At 33.7% G+C, this 25,821-nt stretch overlaps 3 protein-coding genes across 7 annotated transcripts; 2 read left to right on the top strand and 1 right to left on the bottom strand.

Annotated features, from left to right (window-relative positions):
- Positions 1-736: 736 nt before the first annotated feature.
- Positions 737-13,435, top strand: LOC106673822 (multimerin-1). 4 transcript variants are annotated; one of them, XM_014406124.1, is made up of 20 exons: positions 739-925; positions 1,041-1,092; positions 1,164-1,424; positions 2,117-2,155; positions 2,217-2,298; positions 2,354-2,419; positions 2,485-2,585; positions 2,660-2,806; positions 2,993-3,196; positions 3,258-3,599; positions 6,903-6,997; positions 7,529-7,676; positions 9,222-9,332; positions 9,468-9,683; positions 11,507-11,953; positions 12,008-12,265; positions 12,347-12,499; positions 12,552-12,691; positions 12,755-13,004; positions 13,065-13,435. In XM_014406124.1, exons 2-20 carry the CDS (start codon positions 1,087-1,089, stop codon positions 13,236-13,238), a joined length of 3,240 nt encoding a protein of 1,079 aa, XP_014261610.1. In that variant the 5' UTR covers positions 739-925; positions 1,041-1,086; the 3' UTR covers positions 13,239-13,435. The 4 variants fall into 4 exon arrangements, with proteins under 4 accessions (XP_014261608.1, XP_014261609.1, XP_014261610.1 ...); XM_014406125.1 differs by lacking the exons at positions 9,222-9,332; positions 9,468-9,683; XM_014406122.2 differs by lacking the exons at positions 6,903-6,997; positions 7,529-7,676; positions 9,222-9,332; ... (5 more) ...; positions 12,755-13,004; positions 13,065-13,435 and adding an exon at positions 3,888-6,244 and having other exon boundaries at positions 737-925.
- Positions 13,233-21,463, bottom strand: LOC106673823 (origin recognition complex subunit 3). The gene is made up of 15 exons (XM_014406126.2): positions 21,326-21,463; positions 20,574-20,711; positions 20,414-20,516; positions 20,198-20,364; positions 19,933-20,144; positions 19,713-19,872; positions 17,567-17,680; positions 17,203-17,514; positions 17,025-17,144; positions 15,919-16,098; positions 15,634-15,858; positions 15,458-15,577; positions 15,334-15,392; positions 13,654-13,777; positions 13,233-13,366 (listed from the first exon to the last, which is right to left on the bottom strand). Exons 1-14 carry the CDS (start codon positions 21,350-21,352, stop codon positions 13,663-13,665), a joined length of 2,052 nt encoding a protein of 683 aa, XP_014261612.1. The 5' UTR covers positions 21,353-21,463; the 3' UTR covers positions 13,233-13,366; positions 13,654-13,662.
- Positions 21,464-21,707: 244 nt separating this feature from the next.
- On the top strand, positions 21,708-25,275 carry LOC106673949 (poly(ADP-ribose) glycohydrolase ARH3-like). Of its 2 annotated transcripts, none has more exons than XM_014406347.2 (7): positions 21,708-21,767; positions 21,821-22,027; positions 22,090-22,189; positions 24,235-24,511; positions 24,576-24,685; positions 24,749-24,935; positions 25,001-25,275. In XM_014406347.2, the coding sequence occupies exons 2-7, from the start codon at positions 21,838-21,840 to the stop codon at positions 25,199-25,201; spliced, it is 1,065 nt and encodes a 354-aa protein (XP_014261833.1). In that variant the 5' UTR covers positions 21,708-21,767; positions 21,821-21,837; the 3' UTR covers positions 25,202-25,275. The 2 variants fall into 2 exon arrangements, with proteins under 2 accessions (XP_014261833.1, XP_014261834.1); XM_014406348.2 differs by having other exon boundaries at positions 21,715-21,767; positions 21,866-22,027.
- The last annotated feature ends 546 nt before the right edge of the window (positions 25,276-25,821 follow it).

The following is a 25,821-nucleotide window of genomic DNA, read 5'->3' as shown; positions in this document are numbered from 1 at the left end:
TATGGTAAGAGCACAGTGCAGTTGATAGATGGCTGTTGGAGGAACTAAATAAAAGAAGTGGTATCCTGTGTGTAAGCTGTGTGTTTGGGATGTAGAAAAAGGTTGCTCTCATTTAACTGAAATGTGCCATTCCTTGGCTTCATATAGGGAGAATGTAGGAAAGCCACTTGAGCACAGCAGTAAGTTGATTCCCTTGCCCTGATTTTTTGTCATGTGGTTTTTCTGCTTTGTACAATGATGGAGATTGTACAACAGACATTTGTTGCGGTGGTCGCTCTCTCCTAATAACCTAACTTACAAGTATAATCAAGTACAATCCATATGAAAACCTTTTTCATAAATTATATAAGAATGCGATAAAGAAATATGCAAGGCTTAATTTAAAAAACAAAAGGTGATGTGCCTGAAATGAAGCATGAAATTCAATTAATAAATGTGAAAAAACATTCTAAAAAATTACAAGACACACTGAAAAATGTGCAAATGATAAAATCCAAATTACAAAAAAAAAGTTAAAGAACAACAGTTCTAAATATTTCAGAAAAAATGTTCTTAGAAGAGCAGTATACAAAAATAAAATAAACAAAAATAGTTTTGTGTATTAATTATTATTCTGTATGAACGGAATAATTTTTTGTATTTTTTTAAAGAATTAAAATCAAATTTACAAGCATAAGTAAAATCAATTAAAAAAAAAAAGGATTTCAGTTTTATTTATTTATTTATTTTTTATTTGAACATTTGTTCAATAGCTATAACATATGAATGACAAAATTATCAATTTTATATAACAACATTTAAAAAAAAATCACAAAAACTATGTTGTTTGGCATCTGTGTTATAGTTAATATTCATTTTGTTATTTAGGGGCCTGCAAAATAAAGTTAAGATCAACACAATATTTTGGGGTTCATATCTTGAGAAGGTAATTATTAAACGAATAGATAAGTAATACCCGGCCACACTGACAAGAAAAATCTGTCTTTTTAAAAAAATATTTTATTCTATACCATATTGATTTTATGTTTTCTGTTTTGTAGATGACTTCAAAATGTTGACAAAGTATTTGGGCAACACATACTCTTCATGAAAGTAATGCTCATAATTTTTTATGTTTGCATAATGCTCCTTGGTCAAATTGAAACGAGCCAGTTTTATTTCAGAACAAAGTCGGACAGTTAAAGGAGGAATGTAATAATAGGAATAAAAATAGATTAAGCCATTTGCATACGTGTCAAAAGCAGAAACGTGGCCAAAAGGACCAACATTATAGATCAGAGGGCCGAACCAATATCTATGATGAACTAAATAAAGCATTTCATGTGCTAAGGACCAAAAGACCAGTCCATCCAGAAGAAGTAGAATTAGGAGAACAAAAAAAGAGGGTTCTAAGAGTTTTCAGAAACTATTTAAAAGAAGACAAGGTTTGTCTTTTTTTTATCAGATTAAAATAAAAATATAGGCTTTTTGATTTTCATCTCAAAAAATGTATCTTCTAGTTTATGGATTCACATAGGATTTTTTCTTGTGTTAAGCAAAATAAAAAAAAATCTATATTTTCCCTTCCAGCTGTAGATACCACATTACAAAGAAATTTAATTTTCTTCAAGAAAGAAATAAAACAAAAATAGAGTCATTGCCTGAGATTTATAATACGATTTAAATTAAGCAAGTCTGAATCCATCATTTTAAGAATTAGACACAAAGCCTCTTCATACTTAAATACAAATTTACTTTTTGTAAATAGCACTCTGTTGTATGGAATGAAGAATAATAAAATTCTGACACATCTTTTAACATTAGCTTCTACCACAGAAATAAGCTAAACTTAAAACAATTTTTCTTATGTTTTACAAAGGAGCCGTCATAATTTTAAACAAAAGATTTAAAAAAAAATAGTAAGGGTTGAATAATAGTTTTTATGTTGCAAATATTTTTAAATAACAGTTTTGAACAAACTATTTTAATGGTGCTATTTCTAATTTTTTTCTTTTGTGAATGAAACAGTCAACTGCTGTCTAAATGTGATAATTTAAACTATAATAATCTAAATTTTTGAAACGACTTTTTATCTGTTTTTACGAATAAATAGTATTTGTTTAATTATGAATTTCAGGTCCTGAAATTTTTTAATTTGTTACCTGAAAATAAAAGGGTTGGTTATCACGTTAACTTATTAAAATGCGTTTTTTTTTTAAACTAACTTTTATTTTTAGATGGAAGACAACAGGGTATATGCATATACTGACAGTGAGGGTGTATCAGATGAGGGTTATACAGATGAAGAGGAATACAAAGGTAACAATTATTTAATATATTTTCGGCATTTTCATTCAATGCGTCAACTTCACAGCTGAGTTCAAATCCAGGAATCAAGGTCAAAAAATACTGGAGCAACAAGTTTCAACTCATCCTACAGGTATTTAAATGCTTAGTACCATAATGTAAAGTAGGTTTAATTTACTTTTTCCTTTTGAATCTAAGGAGCAGCTATTCCAGTAGCAACAACAAGTGCTCTACCATCTGTGGAGGCATCGAAAGATATTAACAAAAGTCAATCAAAATCACCGAAAGCTCCAATGGGGGTACGTACACATTTAAATTTTATATTTTCCATTTAATCCTTTGTCATAAAGCAACTAGAGACTTTTTTTTACAGTGCTTTGAGAATGAACAGAAGAAATTTGAAAACATACACCTATCAGATTCCACTGTTCTTGAGGAACTGCGCATTGCCGATCAGAGGGCGAACAATGCTGCTAAAATGCTTGAAACGGTCCGAGAGCAAATTGCACGATATGCAGAGGTGAATAAAAAATTCATAATAAAAAAAATTGATAAAATTTACAATTTTTTCAGAGGATCTTCGGAAGAGGTCAAAACCTGTTGTTTTGACCTCTTCCAAAGATCCTCTGAAAAGACTTCTTGTACCCAGCAGGTCGATAATCTTGTTCATCGTTACATTTACAATTTTTATTTTTTATTTTTTAAGAAAGAGGAGATGACAGAAGAAGATATACAGATAATGCAAAGAAAGCAGGCTGAGCTTATGGAGAAAATGAGTGAGTTTGAAGAAATCACAAAACGTGTTCAGCAACTGGTTGGCTTGAGAGATGTGAGTTCTACACACCTTGGCCTACCAAACAAGCCGATTACAATCAGGAAATCTGATAAATGTGTCGAAGAGCTGCCAAAAGTCAGTGAAAGTGTTAACAAAAATTTGTCATTTGTTTATAACAAGCGTCTTTAATTTTTAGGTGGTCATTTGTGGTCCAGGTGGGATAGAACAAGTCCCAAAGATAATTGTTTGCTCTGACAAAAAAACCAACAAACAAATCACCACCCAAGGACATGCCATGCCGGATAATTTGCATCCATCTATGGATTCTCAAAACGAGTGCATGCCATATTACACCCAGCAGATTACTGGAGAACCTGCAATACAATCTCAACCTCAGATTTTGGAACACCAAATTCAAACGTTTTCAATTAGCCAAGGGGCGTATACAATCCCTCAAGGGATGAGTCAGGTGCCGATGATGGCAGGATATCCAGAGCCTTTTGTTCCTTACGCAAGTCAACAATACCCCTGGGGACAGGTAAGAGAATTAACATAGTTTATTGGTTGAATGTTATTTCATAAAGTAATTGTTTAAAAAAAACCTATTTGGCTCTTGGTTGAAAGTAAACTACTGTTTGAGTTGCAAAGAAATTATGAATGAAAACTTAATTATTGAAACAAACACAGCATGAAGATATTAAATAAAGAAGAAAGTTAAAGCACAGTGCATTTATTTTTGGCACCAGTGCCATGTTGTCAATTTAAAAACTTAATTGAAAGCCTAATTTCAATACAATTTTCAATTAACATGGCATCGTTTTCGTAGGTGGTAAACTCTGCTGGCAAGCCACCGCGGGAACTGGTGCCAAAAGTAAATGACTGTAAATCAAACAATTCGGATCAGCAAACTAATGTGACAAGTGAGGAAGGCACTGATAATAAGAAATTGTCAGTCCTAGACACGGAAGTTCAATGGGCACAACTTAAGTGGCAGGAGAAGTCTTTAATGGCTCTCTTGAAAAATATCATTCAGCAAAAAGACCTTCACATGAATTTGGTGGGCGAACAGTACTTATGCTCAAACTGGGAGAAAATGCAAGACAAACTGAAAGAACTTTATGCACAACATCAAAAAATGTTAAACGATCAAGTTCATCACAATACCCAACAACAACAGCTCTTTCAAGTAGAATATATGAAGAATGGCTTAGAAAACAGACAAAAACTTCAAATAAAACGGCAGATCCAAAGGCTTCAGCAACAACAGAAAATTAACATATTGATGCAGCAAAATGTCTCTAAGCAAGAATCGATTCAAGATATGTTAAGAAAATTGGACTGTACACCTCAAAAAGTCATGGAGGTTTATGGTAACATACACATATTACAACAACAACATCAGAAGTTATATGAAGGTCTTTTTCAACAAATTATCAACCAACAAGAACTGCTCCAAAGCCAATTTCACACTGAACGACTACAGGAACTTCACGAAAAAGAAATAAAATTATTCAAAGAAGAAGAGAAAGCGACATACCAAAAGAATTTAGAAGAGCATTCATCTGTAAATACAAAAAAGCTTAAAACTATGGAAGATCGAGAATCAGACGATACTATTGAAGAAATATCATCATTGACAGAAATTGAAGAACAAATTACAGAATTGAAAACAATGACTGAAAAGTGCATAGAAGAAGATCGAACAGAAAACCAAGTAGATAAGGATGAGTTGTCGATCAAATGGACAGCTTCTAATTTTAAATTTCAACTGAAAAGGCAAAAAAGTAATGAGAAATGGGAGAGGGAAAATTTAATACCATTACTTTTTCCAGGTGATAGTAAGAATGACCTGAACTCTGCAGACTACAGTATCATGTCCTTGGAATTTTCTTCGGAACAAGAGACAATGATAAAGGATGCAAAAAATATTGTATCCTCGTGTAAGAACAGTTTAAACAGTCATGTTTTCCCTTGCTATAACCAGACCATATCAAAATCCAGGGTCAATTCTGATACAAACTGTATTAACGATCCTGATCTTGAGTGCCTGCAGTCATTAGCTAAGGAGAACATTCAAAGACATAAGGTCCATGAAGTTCTGCGCCAAGTATTGAATACAGTGCAGGAAAGATTAGAGATTGGATTCAGATTTCAAAAGTTACAGCAAGAAAAGACTAAAGCTTTGATTTATAAAAATATGGAACAACAACAACACTTACAAGAAAATTTGCTGCATACAACATTAACCACAGATCAGAAATATGTCGTACGTAATAAAATTCTTCATTTATACATTTTATTGCAGCAATTGCTCCAACAGCAGCAATTTGAGGAGAAACAGATAGACAGGATCAAAAGAAATCAAGATATGCTTAAACTATTGATAAATAAAAATGTCCAACATATGGAAAACCTTCTATATTCTCTAAAAAAGCAACAACTCCAGATTCTCAACCACATAAACAATAAAGGCAGCGAGTTGAAAAAACTTATTTTGAGCCACTGTCTAAATAGCAGTCAAGAGAAACAGGCAAGGAATACAATATTCAAATTACACCAATTACATTCAAAAATTGTAATACAGCTGCATACCCAAGAAACGCTTTTCTCTCTTCCAACAACATTGGCTTCCAGTATTCCAAATAAATTAAAAAATGAAACAGAGAAAGAAGTTCCAAATAATGCCCCCATAGAAAAGACAAAGCAAATGACACAAGCAGTGCAAATAAGCAAAAAAGAACTTGTGAAACCAAAGACAAAAACAAAAAAGGTAAATTACAAAAGGACAAAATGTTATGAAGAAGAGCATACAACAGATATAAAATTTTCTATGGGAGAATTCAGCAACTTGACAAAATATAACGTAGAGACAAAACCGCAAAAAGGGGTATTCGATTTTGAAGGGCTCTCAAAGCTCACCGAGTATCTTGATGATAACGTGGAGAAAAATGAACACCTTGCTGAAATCCAAAGGAAACTAGCTATTATAACAAAAGAACAAGAGAATATACTGCCAAAACACAAAACAAAAGTTAAATATGAAAGGCAGATATCCCAGTATTGTCTTCAACCTAAAAAGATGAATTCTGAAGAACTGGATAAAGCAATCGCCAACCTACACAAACTCCAGACTACCATTGAAAGCTTAAAAGAACAAACATTGAGCCAGCTAAAATAAGTACAGAATGAGGACAAAAAAAGTGGTATTTTTGAATTTGTCCTCATAACTTCTGTTTATTTTAGAAACAAAATCAAAAATAACTGTGCCTGCATCTTTGCACCTCAAAAGAACTGTAGTCTGTTGCCTAAGTTGAAGTAACATCAGCCCTTCTAAATTATTTGTAGTTCAAAATTTGGTGAGAAAAAAATTGGTAGTTGATTAGAGGAATAAATATTTTTTAAATGCTTTTATTCATTTATTTATAAAACTTAATATAATAGCTAATTAATGATTTATTTTATATTTATTTAACAATTTGCAAGGTATTCATAAAAACTCTGTATAGTCTCTTAAAGTAGTTTCAAATTTTTAACTAATGAAATTGTTTATATCAGATGAAAAGGGCAAAGAATTATTTTTTAATTTAACCTTTGATAGCAAGTTGGGTTTTTTAGCTGAATAAAAATAGTATCGTAGTTTCTTATTACATCTTATAACAAATATAAAATTTCCCTGTTCTACAAAATCATTTCAAAAATATGCCAAACATTATAAACAATTTTTTTTTTACGAACCCCGATTAGTGTCATGATAAAAAAGTTTGGTGATAATTTAAAAGCCATTAATGTTTAACAGCATTTTTTTTTAATAAATAAACCTTAGCTACAAATAATATTTCAGTCATGTTATCAGCAAGAAATGGGGCCTTATGCAGTACCATTACAGCCGCACAAGTTTCAAGATTTCTATGAGACTTCTGCAACATCAGATATAAGGTATTTTATTGATACGGAATCATGTTTTATCAACTTGGCGTGAAATGTGCAAGATTGGCATCATATATGTAAAATTGTGCATGTTGTGTATGAATCATTTTACATATGACAGTATTACTAATAATATGTTTTACTAAAAAATAAGAAAATAGTTTAAAATTTCCTCAAACTTAACTTATGAAAACGTTTATTTTGTAATAAATATAAATTTAGCAGAGATCAAATTAAAATAAGACAGCTTTAAATGGATATAAATCAAAACTATTTATAAAAAAAGTATATTTAACTTTTCAATAACATATGTCTTGTATCCAGATGCTTGGAGTGTGATATTCATAACAATGTAGTACACACAACTTATAACAAAACAAAAATATATTTATATAAATATTAAAAACTAAGTAAGTGCACAAAAAGAAACAGAATACAATATGGTGACTCCGCTCGTTGTGAAATGTTTTGCAAAGGATTGCATTGCAGGAGTGGTCATTTTTTAAAGAAGTAAGGCGGGTACAATAGATGTTTTTGTAGATCAGCTCCATCAGGTGACCAAACAAACGACGATTCTCAGGCGCATTCGGCTGGTCTCACCGACCCTACCACCTCAAGCATACCACCAGGGCAACACATGGAATCGAGCAAGCACCAGCCTTCTACGTTGGAAAAACAAGCTACTGTGGTAAGACTTGTGCAATTTACCAAATCGGATTCGTGTTTTCATTGGGATTCTGTCACTGTGAATTTTTTTTTTAATTTTAAAGTTTACCACAACAAACAACTGTGGGTATAATTTTGAGAATTGTGTCAGCTGGATTTAAAACAAGTTATGGTTTAGTTTTGTTTTCCCTTTCAACAATTCGGAAGTAGTTTTTTTTAATAATTGCAATTTTTATTTTTTCGTCAAGTTTTTTTTAAGTCAGAACTATGAAGGTAATACTAGCATATTCACTTTTTGTAACATTTTAGTTTTTTATTTTCAATGAAACATTCTTTTGTTCAAAATTAATCCTCAGAACCTCGTAAAATCCAATCTTCATGTTCTACTCAAGAAATGAAATACTTCAAAAAATTGATTTCAATAAATCAATGAGAAACACATATTGTTTACGATCTAAGCAACACATAAACATGTGAAAGAACAATCTGTTAACATTTAGCAAATATATATATATCACACTCCTTCAATGAAAACAACTTATTTTCTCATTTCAAATTATTCTAAATATTTCTAGCAGTTTGTTTCATCTGAGAACTCATTTTTTAAAAGAGAATTTTTACACAACTTATTTGGCTGAATGACGATCACTTGTATATTTTTAAAATTTTAATGTTGAATTTGGTACAATTTTACATTTGGTAAAATCCTGATGCTATTTCAAATTTGAACAGTACTTATGCAATTCAAACTTAAAAACATTTTCAACTATGTGACTTAATTTTATATCAGGAATAGTTATATTTTTTCCCAAGTCTCTGACCTTTCTCAGTGTATTTTTAATAAATGGCTTCATATAAAAAATAATCTAAATTTGTTTTTTACAATTTTAAAATCCGACTTTCAAAGTGAACTTGGCTCGGTTATTTCCCAACTTTTTTCATTTGCCTACCTTAACTATTTTGCAATCTACCATCTTAAACTGAAATATTAATACTAGGTCATTGATGACTAGAGATGAAGGTTATTTTAATTATTAAAAAAATCATATTTTCACATTTGTATTAGGACAAAAAAATCATTAAACAACTGAATTTTATTGCGAATAATCTAAGAAATAAAGCTATCTTTGCCCTATTCCTTGTGTCAGTAAATTCAATTTATACTTCTTTTTTATTGAGTTTCTCATGAAAAATTTTACTGTTTGACAAAACACTTACATGAAAATATTGGATTGCTTCAATCAAGTCTAACAAAGTTGAAATTATGTGACCAACTGACCCAATACAGTTTCTGGCAGCAGTTTAAACAATTGGAATTGTGTGACAGGTCTTGAAAGTAAATTACTGCCTTTATATTTTAATGAAAAGTTTAAGAACACACGTCATCTCTGGTCTTTTCTTTGGGACAATAATTAAGCTATTTACTTATTCAAAATTCATTTTTTTCTTACTGTTTTGACCTTTGATTAGTTTTCTTAAGGAGTGTGATATATTTTCTGACAAATGAAAAAAATTAAAGCAGCAATAGAACTGTCTCATTAAATTGTTCTTTTTGGCCTATTTTCAGTACACAGAACACTTGCAACGTAAAGAAGGACCGATATGTAAAGCAGACCTTTACCAAAGTATGGGGCTTCCCGTGCCCGCAGGCTCAAACCCCAATTGTCCCGCCGCCATGGTTTGTTGATGCATTTCTTATGCATAAAAGTTCTGAGTTGAATACTGAACACTCAAAACTTTTAGCTGCTGTGTGTAGTCAGGGAATTGACAGAATTAAAACGTGCATAAATTTTTCTTTTCCATCCGAGTACAGATTAACTCGCTAGCAGGTGCTGCAGGTGGAGCACCTGGAGGGAAGGTGTGCAAAGCTGAACTTTGGAAGGCGATGGGGGGAGGAGGTGGACCAGGAGGAGGATGCACGCAAGGTTGCCCTGGTGCCCAACAAGGCATGATGGGCGATGCACCGGGTGGTGTTTGCAAAAAGGCTTGGCTAAAGTCTCAAAAATTTAAAAAAGACAAAGCCGACATGGTATGTTGTTTCTTATGAAAAATGTATAATGGTTTATATACTTTGGGCCCAAATTCAATAATCAACTTATTTTTTTAATTGGGGGCTTTTTGTTTTCCTATTTCAACATTTATGCATACAAATTGAACTAATTGAGTTAAAAAATTAAAGATATATAATTTATCCAAAAAAAGAAGAAAACAAAAAAACAGAAAAAAAAGGAAAACACAAAGCACATCCAATTTGAAAGTACAGTTTTTGTTACACATTTAAGAAATTATCAACACTCACCTCTGTAGCTGCCATGTACTCATTGTTAGTCATTAATAAGACAAAAAAAGATACAATCTATAGGCAGTATATACTAGTTTTCATTGCTGTATATAGTTTAAAAATGATTTCGCAAAATAAAAACCTGTTACTCTGAAAATTAATATAACAAGAATCGGAAGTGTCTATCCAAACAGGTAACATGGTAAATATCAGTTCTCTAGTTATATAGTTTTGTATATTTAAAAGATATTTGTTTAGTTCAATTCTCAGAAAATATTAGAGAAAACTTCTCGTTAAAGTAGATAATTTTAAATGATAGTTAAATTCATTATTGTATTTTTTATTTTAGCAGGTTTAGCAATAATACTACATGCTGATATTATTAAATTACTAAATTAGAATGACTTTTTTATTCTGTCTGGGTTAATTTGATCATTATTGATCATAGATGTACAAAATTCTATATTTAATAGAATAACCAAGTTTTCAATTTTCTTAAAATAAATTACAAATTAACTGTTGTAAAACTTAATTATAATAGGTTAGAATAGTGCATGTATCATGAAATTATATTTTATTAACTACAGTACTTCAGAAGAAAACAAATTATTAATTCAGTTTCAAATGTAGAAAAATATGTTCTTCCATAAAAAATTTCTAATAAACAATTGTACAAGTATTTTTACATTTTTAAATGTATTTATTACTGTGTCTGAATGTATAATAGCCTTATATTTAATTATTTTTGTGTGCGATTCTATGGATGCGCAGGTACTCAATTAAGGTGAGTCTTGATAATGACAGATAACCATTGTTCATTTTTCAATAAACACCCACTTTACAATTCTACAAACCCTTCCAAAGATTTGCTTTGAACATCGTCCAAATCTTTTTTTATTAGGGTTGATACTGGTTTTTTAAGGCTTTTGGGTATTTCACTAGGTTCTGTTTAATTAGGCCATTCATTGCAGAGTTGTAGGTGGTGGTTTGTTTTTCCAATTTGTTTTCAACTCTAGTTTATCAGCAAAGGTTTTGTCAAATTCCTAATGTTTTGTTTAAAAAAAAAAATAATAACTATCAATACTCACCTTAAAACAAAAATCTCTAAACCGCAAAGTGAAATCAGTTCAACTTAAATATGAAACTGGAACAAAAAATAGCCAAAGAAGACGAAAATTTTGAAGAAAGAAGAAAACTCCTAATGGTGATGAATAGAAGATAATGGGAAAAGTTCACAAAGGTATAGAAAATAAAGAAAAATACTATCAATGCCAAATGTCATTGCATGAGAAATTTAAAATACAATTTAATGCTGCCATTGGGCAGATTTATTTAACTATTGCCTATAGATGTAAATTGTAAGACATATTAACTAAGAAATAAATGGCATGTAAGGTACAGAGCTGACAGGTAAAATTCATTTTAATATAAACTTTTTTAATCATTATTTAAAAAAACCTATATTTTTAACTAAAAATGTTCAAATTGAGTGCACAACAATGTGATTTTTGATGATAAAGAATGAGGTAGTAATTAATAACAAATATATATTGTTTGCTTGTACTTTATAGGAATCGATAGTTAAATCCATGGAGGAAGAGGTGAGATCGATTCAAAAAGAACTGGAGCTTGTGCAAGCTGAAAGAAGAGGGCTGGAGCTGCAGAAGAAACTATTGACATGTGCAGCAGCATCTCCTGGTGGAGGCCCATCAGCGACGAGCATCGAAAAACCACTCACAGTGTGCACAAACCGACCCATTCAGCAACAGACGACATACGAAACAGAGGGCATAGACAGAGCCCAGGCACTCGAGTGCCAGTTGAGTACAATGAGGGAAAAGTACAAGAAACTTCAACAAGACTACAATGTCAAGGTTGAGGAAATATCACTCGTCCGTGTTGAATTTGACGCGGCAAAAAGAGACGCTATGGCCCTACTGGAAAAGAGTGAAGAGGCTGAGGCGCGAGTGGACGATTTGCTGGAACGACTCAAAGCTGTTGAAAATGAAAAAATGAGGGTATGAAGGTTTGTCAATTTTTACTTTTATCCAACATTATGGATTTCCCTTCAGATTGCAGGTTCAAAAGACCAAATGATGGAGATGGAACAACAGCTCGTCCTTGCCAAACAGAGATATAGGGAAGGCCAGGAAGAGATTGAGGAAATGAGAACCAATATGCAAGATGTGATGTTACAACTGGAAGACTACAGAAACAAATACCTAAATGCGCAACAAACAGTCGAAGAGCAAAGACGCCAACTTGATATAATGGAATTGGAAAATAATAGAATTGGAGAACAAGTAAATCTCGAAATTCAACGAGTGAAGGTATTACCATTCCTTAAAAAAATGATTGCTAATTGAAAATAGAATATTTAATTCCATCAGTGAGAGTGTTAAACATTTCAGACACAATTCCAAGAAAAATTGCAAGAACTAACTCCTCTTCCAGACATGCTAAAGGCGACACAGTTGAAACTTCAGGAAACCCAGCAGCTGAGATTGATCGCCGAGAGGACTGCAGAACAGACAAGGAAGGAAATGGATGAATTAACTGAAAAGGTAATATTGTGGACTGTTTGATGGTTTGTTCTAAACGTTGTTTAAATTTTAGCACCAGGCCCTCTTAGAAGAGCTTGAAGAATACAAGAAAGATTCAAGTAATTATGATGCTGAAAAGGTCCATTTGAAAAACAGTTTGACTACAGGCGAAAAGAAAATTGAGGAAATCAAATCAGAAAATGCAAAATTAAGGTAAGATCAGATCTGCTTGGTTTTAATTGTTGTTTTGTTAAAGTAAATATGATTTATTTTTAGAGCAACCGTTGCACGCCTTGAAGAACTGGCTCTAAATAATGAACGGAGGTTTGATGAAAAGACCCATGAAGCTTTGCAGTTGCAGACGCAGCTTGAAACGCTCAGGGAAGAAAGTGCCCGTCAGGTAGCCAGGACCAAGGATCGGTGTGAATCTGTCCGAAGGAATTTGCAGAGTCAGATTTCGGAGCTAGAAAGACAACTTGCCCAAAGCAGAGCGGCAGCAAGGACCGCTCAAAAAGATCGTGATGAAGTGAGTTGCTTTGGGTTTAAGAATTCAACACACAGGATATTAACCATGATTTATTTTCAGATAAGGCAGAAGATGCAAGCCCAAATAACAAGTTTGAACGACAACTTCGAACAAGCCCAGCTCAGAATCCGAAGTCTTCAATCCCATGTGAACTACCTAAAGAATTCCTACACAAACATTTTTGCTCCAGAACAACAAAATGTTCCCATAGAATCAGCGCAGGGGCCATACTAACCAGATGTTGATTGTCCTTAAGCCTTGTTCTGTACTTTGTAATTCTCTTGTAACATATGATGGTCAGCAAAAAAAAGCATCATAGAACTGGAAGCGGTTAATTGTCCTCTGTCCTTATTCTTGATTCTCTAATTACAACACTTAATAATTATAAAATATAATGAAAATGGTTGATCAACATAATCAATTTTAATAAAGATGCCTTTTTTCTTTATATGTTAGCCAATAGCAAACTACCGCTAACAATTATTAACTAAAGTTTAATTATCATTTTCACCATATAAATAATCTTACATTCATCTTCCAAACCTTTCAAATTCAACAAGATCTATTGTTAATGCAATATAAAATGAAAGACAATATCAGATATTTAAAATTAGATTAAATTAAAAAATAAATAAATATTGGTAATTACATCATATTCCTAAACTTTAGATTGTCCTCCCCAAGTTAATCGTTGCATGTGATCCATCTTCTTTTTCGATGATTTTATGAAGCCCATGTATTCCAGTTCTGACACAGCTTGGGTGAATCTCGCTCTAGACTTATGTTAAGAAAAATGAAAAAGAAAATATTTTTTAATGTGTTATGATCTAAAATTGCATTGGAGCAAAACTCCTGAATATTCCGTCCATTATATTGCTGGTATGCCACACCATTGCATGTGATGAAATACAGTTAAGTACACTACAGAGTATTCCAAAAGCGGGACTTAACGCCGGTAAGCATAATTACCATCCCACTCTGAATGTTGTCAATTTTTCCACAAAAAACAGAGGGCTTGTATCACAGAAAAAACCAGTGAGAATAAGCAGACCAGTATGATTAAAGACAATAAAATTGCTATACGTAAGATGAGTTGCATATCAGACAGACACATTAAAAATAAAACCAAAAGGCATCTGGCAGACCAATCCAATGAAGATAAGCAAATGAAAATGATAGGTGAAGACTGAATTATTTTGTTAACCGAGTACTTGCCAACTCTGCCCATCTGTTAGGCTCTTGGATACTGACTGCTTGGTAATTTCAGTTGCCAGCGTGCTATACAAGCTAAACAGACAACGTATTCTCTTATCCTTTCTTACAAACATTTCTATATACATATGAATCATTGGAGGACTCGATATTCCTCCATTATCCATTTTTTCTTTCTTTTTACAAGAATTTGCAACAGCAGGGGTCACTCAACCCTTGGGATTTTTTTTTTTTTTTTTTTTTTTTTTTTTTTTTTTTTTTTTTTTTTTGGAAAGGGTGAAATATTTTGGGTTTGAATTTAAGGCAATGAGATTCGAACTCGGGACCATGAAAATTTGCACCATTCAATTAGGTGGGATACATTGAGCTACATGCTTGACGTATGTGGGCTTTAGTCCAAAAGTAAGTTTGTCAACCTTGCATGGTCTTAAATGCTTGAGGATGGCCCTTCTTCTAAGAGCCATCATGATTTTTATTGCATTTTTAGCATAAGGTGGTTGGATTTTAGTGGTTAAGTCCAGAGGTTGGGATGCCTTGGCCTTAGCTGCCTCATTTGCCTTTTTGTTACTCTCCAGACTGGGTAGAACCACTGTTTTGCTGAGAGGCTCCATGTTGTGGCATTTTTCTAACTAGAGCACAATGAGAGTGTCAATGGAGTTCGTCACGGACTGCAGTAACGACGCTGAGGGAGTGGTGCAGACCAGGTAAGCAGAGCCACCATTGTCTCGAAACATCCCAACCTCGTGCAAATTCCCGTACAATTCTACCATGTAGGATGACCATGAATTGGACACATGCAATACCCAGCACAGGCAACACCCTCGCCGGTCTTAGACCATCTGCTAAAACAAGGTAAAAACTGCCATATGTCAGTAAAAGTATGGTGGAGTAGATGACTTAGATAACATGGCGAGATTGTCCCGGATGAATTTGGCTAGGACCAAGGGCAGTCAGCCAGTTGCCCAGCTCAAGTACTGTTCCCAGTGTCATTCCTACCCTCCCACTGAAGCGAATGCCTAAAAGTCGCTCATATGTGCTCATGGCATCTAAGGATCACACCCAAAAGTGGATGCAGGAAATGAGTTCTCTTAAATTAGTAAAATATTTAAAAGGATACTGAACTTTGGGATCAATATCAGTGTCATCTTTCCCAGGATTCACTATTATATTAAAAGACTAGAAGAAAAAAAAGTGTTAAAAATATTATTAAAATTACAATAGTTGTTTATTAAAAGTCATACCTGCAGCCAATCGTACATATTAATCAAGTTCCCACTTTCCAAGTGCAGTTTATAAACAATACAGATATCCGGCATTGTTGGTAAAATCTCACCTGGATACTTCAGCTTACAGCAATCACACTGTAATTAATAATCAATTACTTTTTATTTGTTTTGTATAAATTTTACCAACTTACAAGAAGATAGTTGGCTGGGTTGTTGAGGGCGGTGTGAATCGGAGCTCGTACTCTTGGAACTACACGGTACCTCGCATCGGATTCAACTAGTGTTACCACCTCCCACAAAGGTTTAGAAGTAAAGGGTTTTATTGCCTTTGGGATCACATGGCCCATTAATTCATCCAGAATTTCACTCCTTATTTTATCAAACTGCGATTTGTCTCCACCCATCTCGAACACTCTCTAAATGGCGTTTTAATTAGCCTTGGATTTGGAAAACTTGTTTTCAATTTTAAATTATACCTGTCTAAGTTCAGCACGGCTTTTGATGTTCATGTTAATAATTTTTTTTGGACTTTTAGATGGACTCTTGGTAACTGGCTTTGTATCTAGCGATTCAAGTTTTTCTTTGAAATCTACAATCTTTTCAGCGATTTCAAGATTCCATTCAATAATTGAATCATTGCTTAAATACATCAGTAACTGAAATTAATATGAAATGTTATTATCAGAGAACACCAAGATAAAGACATAGAATTCTTCTTCTAATACCTCTAATAAATAAGATAAAAACAATTAAAAGCACACCAAAGAAGCATCCAGATGACCTTCCCCGACTACACTTTTAAAAAACTATTACTTTCAAAATACAGTAAAAGGAGAATGAAAAAAAACCACTGGTCTCATAAAAATAAAAATACTTTGCCAAACTGTGGCAGGTTACAAAAAGCGTCGGTCCCTGGTCAATGAAGAACAGGTCAAAAAGGGAAAAGTCGATGCTGACAAGACTACACATAGGACATACAAGAATAACTCATGGGCACCTTCTGGTTGTTAAGTGACCGCATAGGTGCCCATTATGCAAGAATAAAATAACAATTATTCTTTTTATCTAAGGTCTTGATTGAGATGAAAAATTAGGGTCATGAATGGGATTTGAACCCTCGACTTCTTATCACTTGAGCTATCGTGACTTCACTCAAGCGGTTAGTGCGGTGATTGAGCCGAAGGTCATGGGTTCCAATCCCGCTCATGACACTAACTTTTTCATCTCAATCAAGATCTTGATTTAAAAAAATTAATTGAAATAAATAATATGGTCAATTATAAGTGCTAAACATATATGGATTAATATAATATGATAACAGTCGAGAATTTTCAATTGTGGAAGGATTGACACTTATAGGCAATAATTTGATATATCACCGGACCTGTGCATATCTTGAGGCTTAGTGGCAGGTACAGATCGTTGTTCTGTTACCTCAGGGTGATGGGTTTTTTTAAATGTATATAGTGTTTGTGTTGTATCAGTGTTAATTTATTAAATGTAATTTATTAGTGTAAAAGTATGGAGTTAATTTACCTTGTCATTATCTTAGTCTGGGAAGTTTAGCTAAGCTTTAACTTACCTTTTCCAATTTGTCAATTAATTTCTCTTTAGACAAAAACCCTAGGAGTTGCCTGCATTCCTTATATTCTGGTAATTTTGTAATATCCTTATTTAAAGCTGTACAGTATATCTCTCTAAACTGTAAGAGAGAAATAATTAAAATACATGATAGGACAATTCAATGTATATGTAATTACATGTTTTCCCAATGGCGCTTGAGGCAAGTTAGATACGAGGATGTGCAGAAGGTTCAATCCTACATAGAACTCTTTTATGGATGTTTTGAGTCCAAGCATCAGCCTCAACACTTCCAACCTTGTGTGCTCATCGTTTTTCGTCATCTGCTCATCAGCTTCTGTTTTCACGTAGTTTTTAAAAGACTCCAGATTTCTTATCCATTCGAGGTCATCATGTTTGAGCATTCCGACAGCATCGTTGATGTTCTCCTCGGTCGTACATAGTAAGCCGATGGTCTGTTGGCCTTCGCGGAAATGTTCCATGAGGCAGTACTAAAAACAAGTAATGTACAAGGAAGAATGTAAGTTTTAAAATAATAAATACCTTAATGGCCTGGATAAAACGATTGACTGAGAAATCATAGAAAAGGAAGACATTTGTGAAGAACTGTAATAACTTCCTACTCAACTGAAAAGGACATTCCGGAGTCAGGAAAATCTAAAAAATAATAAATAATAATAATAAATGCCCAATTATTCATTTTAACATTTTCAATTTTGCTAAGTTGTATGTTTGATAAAACATGAATAACATTTCCCTATAAGATGATCTGCCAAAGTTTTAATTGGCCTGATGAGATGAGTTGCCATGTCGAAAGTAATCGTTGCACCCACTGATGCTCATATAATATGTTTAAATGTAATTACTACAAAAAAATAATAATTTTCCAATTTATAATTGGCTTGCTTCATTGTCATTGTTTCAATTTGCATTTGTCTATATTTACTACTAAAAGAATTACAATGCACATTAAAATTCTAATGATCTTGGATTTGTGTGCATTTTATTTTTAAATTTTGTTATTTTACATCATGACTATGTAATGTAATAAATATCATAATTACATTATAGAAAGATGATCTATCAAGATCAAAATGTTGGCACAACAAAGAAAATGTTTTTCTAAAACCTACGTCACACCAGATCGCATCTCACAATCTCCAATTAATCATTAATTAACCCTCACTTAAAAAACAAAAAAAAACAAAAAAAGGGAAGGAAGTAGGGATAGAAATGAATTTTTGCCTTGAAAAATCTTTGGACTCTGCTAAAAAGCCTCAAGCTTAATAAGGGGCTCTAGATAAAAAAAAAATTGAGATGCACAATAGACCAACACTTGTCTCAGTACACAGGTCGTAAAGAGGCCAGCTCCTATATAATCTAATTTAATGCTTAATTTCACTATTTTCGTGGTCCGCTTGACCAATTAATACTTTACAATTAATTAAGGTTTTTAGTTGAGATGAAAAAAAGCTAATGGCACGAGAGGGATTCGAACCCACGACCTTCGGATAGATACGCCGCTGCTCTACCACCTGAGCTATCGTGACCTCGATCCACTAGGACATCAACTCCCCATCTCAACCCTACCTTATGAGTTTTCCCTCCTTTTGCCATTTTTCAAATGTGTAATCGGTTTGGATTCTCAACGACAATTGAAATGGCGACAGAGAGCTTTAGTGAAGTGTACTTCATTGTAATTCATTAAATTCACTATTTTCGTAATTTAAACAATGTTTGTAAATCCCAGGCCCTGAAGATGATCTCAATAAAGATCGAAATGTTGGCACGATAAAGAAAATGTATTTCTGAAACCTACATCACATCAGACCGCATCTCACGATTTCTGAATAATCAAAGTACAGTATTAATTTTATACAAATGGTTTATTCCTGACACCAACTTCAAGAATATGGTAGCACTTTGGTTTCAACATGATTTTTTTTTTGGGGAGGGTGAAGCCCCTAATGATGCAAAACAAGCCTGGAGCCATTATGCTGGCCAGGAGAAGGGGTCCACAGTCTAAGACGATGCCTAACTGCAAGAACAAGCAGGGTCGGGGATAATTTTGAAATGAAAGGTATATTGAGCCATTTTCCTGTGCCCTGTAAGTTGCACGAGCCTGTCCATTTGCAGGTGGCTCATCTATAAACACCTGAAATGTGAAGAAGTCAGTCATCCCTGAAGTGAATTACTCCATATTTCTTCTCATTTATCCATGTTGTGATGAATCAACCATCTCTTAACAGCAGGTAAAGGAACTTTTGCATAAGCAACTGGCAAGTCCTCATTTTGTGATCTCATTTCCTGCTAGCCCCACGTTCACCCTAACCCATGAGAATGAAACGGTGCAACTCTGATCAATCTTCTTTAAGTGACTTTATGTCTTAGTGTATTATGGTGTTCAACAGCAAGTCAAAGGTCAATGGTCAGTAGCAATTCTTATTTTTGCTTTATTGTCTATTGACTCTGTGTATGTGTGGGTTGGTGCATGAGTGAATATCTCTCAACCTGTATTTATGATAACTATCAATACCAATAGGTTTTCAGCAGTCAATTTGAATTATTGGTTAATAATCTTATTGCAATATTTAGTAAAAATATCACCTTTAAGAAAAGAGTTTTATGGATGCTTACAATATGTAACAAATCTCTAACTTTAGCTATTCATTTTTCATTTGTAACTTACTTTATTCAATGTGTTGTTAAGGAAATAGACAGATGGTTGTGACTGAAAAGTTTTTAACAGAAGTCTTGAAGTGGTTTTATGGTTCAAGATATCTGAAAGTGCTGTTATTGTGGTTGCAATTCCAAAGATTAAAATAATAGGTAGACGATCTCGATAACCACTGAAATTTTAATAAAATATAATAGTCATTTACTAAACAATAACGCAATCAAAAATATACCTTAAAATTTGAATAAAATCATGTAAAATTCTATCAGAAAACGTTTCAAAATCTTTAATGATGATTATTAGTTTCTTTTCGGATGTTTTAACTTTTTTCGGAGGGCTTCTAGAGTTTGGGTTTGTATACCATTCGACAAGTCTAGGTAGAGTGCATTGATACCTCTTCAATTTTACATTTTCTTCCTCATCGCTGCTATCCACTGTCTCTTCCTGAATTTTTAAGTGAGTCAGTAGAGAAATGATACAATAAAAGAGGGACATACAATCTGTTCAGGGCAGGATATGAGCTGTCCGACGGCTCTTTCAACCGTGTGCCGAACCGAAACGCAATCGGCAGACCTAAGAGTAGCTACGCTTCTGGCGACCCCTTCGGCCTTCAACTTCTGCTCCAACCGGCCAAAAAGCAAGTTGTGGTCCGGCAAATTGATACCTGAAAATTAATCGGTTAATTTGGAAACACGAAATCTCGAAATTTCTACCTGTAAGAATAGCAGCTGTCGGGATTTGCTGTGAAGGGGGAGCGTCAGAAATAAAATTGACCAAATCTTTCAAAAGGGACTCTGTGACACTATCATCAATGTTCTGAAAAAAATTGTAACCAGAATAATTGAATTTTGAATTGAAATAATATACACTCACCTCAATTTTCTTTTCGATACTTTCCCATATCCTTTTATAAGAATTGTGCCATAATTGTTTTGAAAAAATGTTCAAGGGGTCTGGAAGCAATACTTTCTTCTTCCCGTTCAAAGCTTTGGGCCGAAAAGCAAAACATCCCTTAAAATAATCTAAATGTTATTATTTTCAGGCTCTTCTTTATTGGTTGGTTGTATCTTATTTGTAAATTTTTGGTTTTTAATGACATAATCAAACTTTTTTTGTTATGTTTTTATTAAACATTTTGGCTGTAACTTGCCTCCTGTTCAGGCAACTGTGCTGTAGTTTTCTAAAGAGAGAGCAAGGTAAAGCCCCAAAAATGCATAACAAAAATATAAAAAGAATAGGTTGGATTGAAATAATCAACATATATTCTCCTACTCTTTTCTGTTGTTTGGTTTCTCCTATTTGTAGATTTTTGGATATTAATGAAGTAATCCAACCTTTGTTTGTTGTATGTTTTTATTATGCATTTCGGCTGTAACTTGTCCACTCTTCGGACAACTGTGGAGTAGAAATGATGAATTGTGGTTGTCGATTAATGGTTGTCAACTCTGGTAAACTTGTCGAGTTGTCCGAAAAGAGGCCGGATTTTTCTTATTTGTAGATTTTAATGACGTAATCCAACCAATGAATATTTTTATTATTGATTTTGGCCATAACTTGCCCCTTCTTCAGACAACTCTGGCAGATACAGAGTTGAAGACAACGAGAGAAAATAATTGTAATCAAACCTGTGAGACGGATTGTGTTTCTGACATAGTTTCCCAAATAAATATAACAATATTAAATAATAAATAAAATATTATTATTAATTAATAAATATTTTTCAATTGATTATTGTTCAACAAGTGGCTTCTTCATTGGCAATATAACCAAACTGGTCGTTTCTAGATCAAAGCCCGCCCGAAAATGTTAATTATGTCATAATCGATTAAAAATCGAATATAACGTTTAATTTATATGCTTAGAAAATTAATATTAAGCGTAAATTTTGTTAATACCAATTTTAAGTCACTTATTTTGATTATATTATTTAATGCCAAAACTGTCAATTATAATATTAAAATATAATTTACAAAAATAAATAAATATAATCGATTCTTTTAATTTCATTAAGAAACTTTCTTTTTATCAAACTGAGGTTTCATAGGTTTAGGCTATAACAGTCGGAAGGTATGTTCAATTTTAGATAAACTATACAAACATGTTAAATATTTTTTAATCAGCCAGTTTTTTTAACGGGATGACCACCACAATTCCCAAAATGGTAGCGGTCGCTTTCGATTCTGCCGTGTCGATGAGCAAGTTTCGCGGTTGCATGCTGGGCGCCTTACTTGGCGACTGCCTGGGCTCACCGTACGAGAACGAAGAGTCCGTATCGAAGGTGGTCCTTCAGAAGTACTTCGACAAGATGGAAGGACCTCCGTTCAAAGGTGATCAACGTTCGTTTTCTCATTGTAACTTTATCTCATATTCAGTTGTTGTTTTTTTCCAGCACCTGTCAAAAAATATACGGATGATACCGCAATGACAAAGTCTGTCGCTGAATCGCTCATTCAGCATGGGGCATTCGACGAGAAGGACATGGCTAAAAGGTATAAAGGTGTTCCAGCAATGGCTTATGCGCTGGTGATTATGAAATTTCATCTAGAGAGCAAAACAAAAAATATCTTATTTTATTTATTTACACTTACGAGTTCTCTAGATATATTTCCGTTTCATCAGTCACCAGGTATGCATTATGTCAGACCGCAAAAGTGTGATACAAAATATACAAAATTTAGCAACTCGAAATCAGATTAGTTATGTGAAATTATTAATGAACTTTTGATCTCAGCCAACAAAACATGAATGTGGTTTTCTGTTGGGTACAAGATCACAGTGGCACAAAGAGTAATGAAGCCGTAGACAAATTAGCCAAGCGTGCTACTCCATTCAAAATTTGAAGCTTCTGAAACTTGATGTGCTTAAGTCGTTTAATAAACTCTGATTCACTTTTTTCCACATCCTACATGTATTTGTTAAATTTAAACAATGTTTGTAAATCCCAGGCCCAGAAGATGATCTCAATAAAGATCGAAACGTTGGCACGATAAAGAAAATGTTTTTCTGAAACCTACATCACACCAGACCGCATCTCATGATTTCCGAATAATATTTGACTAACAGTCACTAATCACCACACATAGACAGAAGTAAGGGTTTCTTTACTATTATGACAGGAAGTCGAACTGGTCGTGAAATAAGCGGTGCCTACCTTTACAAAATAAAACAGAGACTTCCCCCAGTTGTTCCACTTGCGATATATCCGAAGATTTAAAACATTTACTTTTCAAGTGAGTGGAAATCCAGAAAACCAGAGAAAATTTTATGCCAGAAGTTTTTTAAATATAACATTATTGACAATCCTTTTAGCTTTGAAACAATGATATCTTCAGAAAACATGTTGATGTGCAAATTGATATTTAAATTTATTTTAAAAAAATAATAATTTAAATATTTAAAGTTAACTGTAACTATAGTGTATCTGGAAGGAGGTGTACTTCCTTGTGGTCAGGTCCATTGTGGTGGGGGCTGCTGGGGGGTCAGTACAGCAGAGTAGTTTGGGTGTCTTTTCTACCTCAGGGCTCGTGGGGTGTGGATGATAGCAGTACATGCACATTCTCAAAAGTGGCTCAGGTAACTAATGTATCTCCCTTAGGGGAAGTTTTTTCTATGCAGTGCTGTCCCCGATTTGTCTGGTATTTTTGGTCACAGGGGGTCGGCAGTTTGTCCTTCGAAGGTATGCTACTTCTTGTACAATGAAAAAATGTTTAAAAATAAATAAAATAAAAAATAAGGAAAAAAGCATCTAAGAAATGTTTGACAGATGCACCTTGCCCTAGAACAAGACCTGAACCTGAGGCAAGTCTTGGAGGAGGACCAGGAACTGGAGAAGTTCCCCTGAGCACTAAAGCTTATTGTACTTTATTCCTGGCTCCATTTTTTTTGGGGGGGGGGCTCACAACATGCTTGTGAATTTAAGCCCCAGGTGTGCCAGTGTTCTTCTATTGAAGAAACTCATTTTTGAAGGGGGTTGGGACCAAATCCGATCCCATCCCAGACTTTCTATTGATGAGTGCCGTGTAAATTTCTTTCATTTGCTGCCACCATTCCCCTTAGGCTCAGAAAAAAGTCCAGAGGTGATGGTGGGAATCGAACCCATGTCCGCGGAATCTACTAGTTCAGAGACTGACTCCTTAACTACTCGGCTACCGCGGTTTCCCTACATGAAGGGTTAAACAGATTTCAAACATAAAATACCATTAGAGGATAGTAATTGCAAGGATGTCAAAAATATGCGTCAGTGACTTTTTGATTCCCAATTATTTAATTTGAGCCAAGATATGGCACGGATGCAACTGATATACAGTAGTAAGAAACACACCAATTGAAGCATGACCTAGAATTTAACAATATCAAATTGTACATGAAATGTAAGGGCTGTATAATTTTTTTAGCAGAGCATGCAGTTTAGATTTTTATCATTACAAAGTTATACCAGTTAATTATGGGGTATAATTTAGGGATGATCCAAAATAATAATAAAATGCTGTAATACTTTTGTGTGGTAATGTGTATTATTATTGTAAATTCTCAGATTTATAACTGAATACTTCAAAGAGCCAAAGCGTGGGTACGGGCCTGGGGTTGTCAAGGTGTTCACAAAACTAAAAACCAACAAACTCGAGGATTTGTGGACACCGGCCAAAGAACAGTTCGAAGGCCAGGGTTCTGCTGGAAATGGTGCAGCAATGCGAATCGCCCCTGTCGCCCTTTTCTGCCATGACAATGAAGACCTCCTGATCGACACAGTAACCAAATCGGCAAAGCTGACCCACACCCACCCACTTGGTATCAACGGAGCAATATTGCAGGTGAAGCTTGTCTCACTTCTCTCATGAATTTTACTAAATGAACGTCGATTTTTTTTTCTTTCAGGCCCTCGCAATCAAGCATAGTTACAATCATGACCCAAAAACTCCAATTGATGTAGACAAGTTTTCAACTTATCTACTTGAAAAAATGACTGCTTTAGAAGACAATAATTCGTAATTTACCAATTATTTATAAAATTATATATTTTTAAAAAATAACAATATTTCAATTTACAGTATGTCAGATAATGAGGAGGAATGTTACAAAACACAACTTGAAATTGTACAAAAACTGCTTAAAGTCGGAGAAGTGTGTGATGATGAGGTCGTCCAAGCTCTGGGGAATAATGCCTTAGCAATTTTTTCCGTACCTACTGCAATCTACTGTTTCCTACGATCATTAAGGCCAATAAACAAAATTGATGTGAGTATGTTGTGTTAAAAAAAATTAAAATCTAGGTATGTATTTAAAATTACTTTATTTTATAGACGGACAACCCATTTAGGAGGTGTATACAGTACAGCATTTCCTTAGGAGGTGATACAGACACAATAGCCAGCATGGCAGGTGCCATATCTGGCGCATATCATGGTGACGAGCTCATAAATTCAAGTTTAAAGAGCCAATGTGAGGCTGACGCGTATGTTCAAGAACTAGCCGACAATCTCCATCACGTTAAATTCGGCTAGTAATGTGTAGATAACAAAAACATTGTGCCTTTAGGTTTTAATTTTTTGTTGTTAAATAGAAAGATGAAATTTTATTGGTTGTTGACTCTATCAAAAATCTCGTCATTCCCTATCGATTTTCTATAATTTTATACACAGTTCCACTAAAAAAGAAAAAAAACTACTCAAAATATCCTGGCTTTGCTTTAAAAATAAATAAATAAAATAAAATTAATTATTAAATTTGCAGTTTGCTCTACAGGAGGTGTCTCGCGTTGTGCATATTGCCTAGAAGCTTAGTAGCCACAGCAAAGTGGCAGGACAGTTGATCATTCATATTGTTGAAACATCTCTCTGAAAATTGACTAGACAAATGCTTTGGGCAGAAAATATTTATTTGAAATATGAACAATTGCAGGTCTTTTCATGTTACATAGAGCAGTGAAAATTGGGAATTTATCGTTTTGTACAAACAAATTTAGAACTATGAGAAGTTTTTCAGATATACTTATGACCATTGCACATAAATTACAAAAATAAGATACTAATTGCAGAGTTTAAAAAAAATTACAACTTAAGCTATTAGTGTGTTGACATGTACGATCTAATTTTAAAAGCCACTAGGCAAAATGCCAGGAAAA

This window comes from Cimex lectularius, unplaced genomic scaffold (genome assembly GCF_000648675.2).
Source record: "Cimex lectularius strain Harlan isolate CLEC.00 unplaced genomic scaffold, Clec_2.1 scaffold6, whole genome shotgun sequence".
Classification (NCBI taxonomy): domain Eukaryota; kingdom Metazoa; phylum Arthropoda; class Insecta; order Hemiptera; family Cimicidae; genus Cimex; species Cimex lectularius.
Note: the sequence above shows the minus strand (reverse complement) of the source record. Positions and strands in the feature narration are given on the sequence as shown.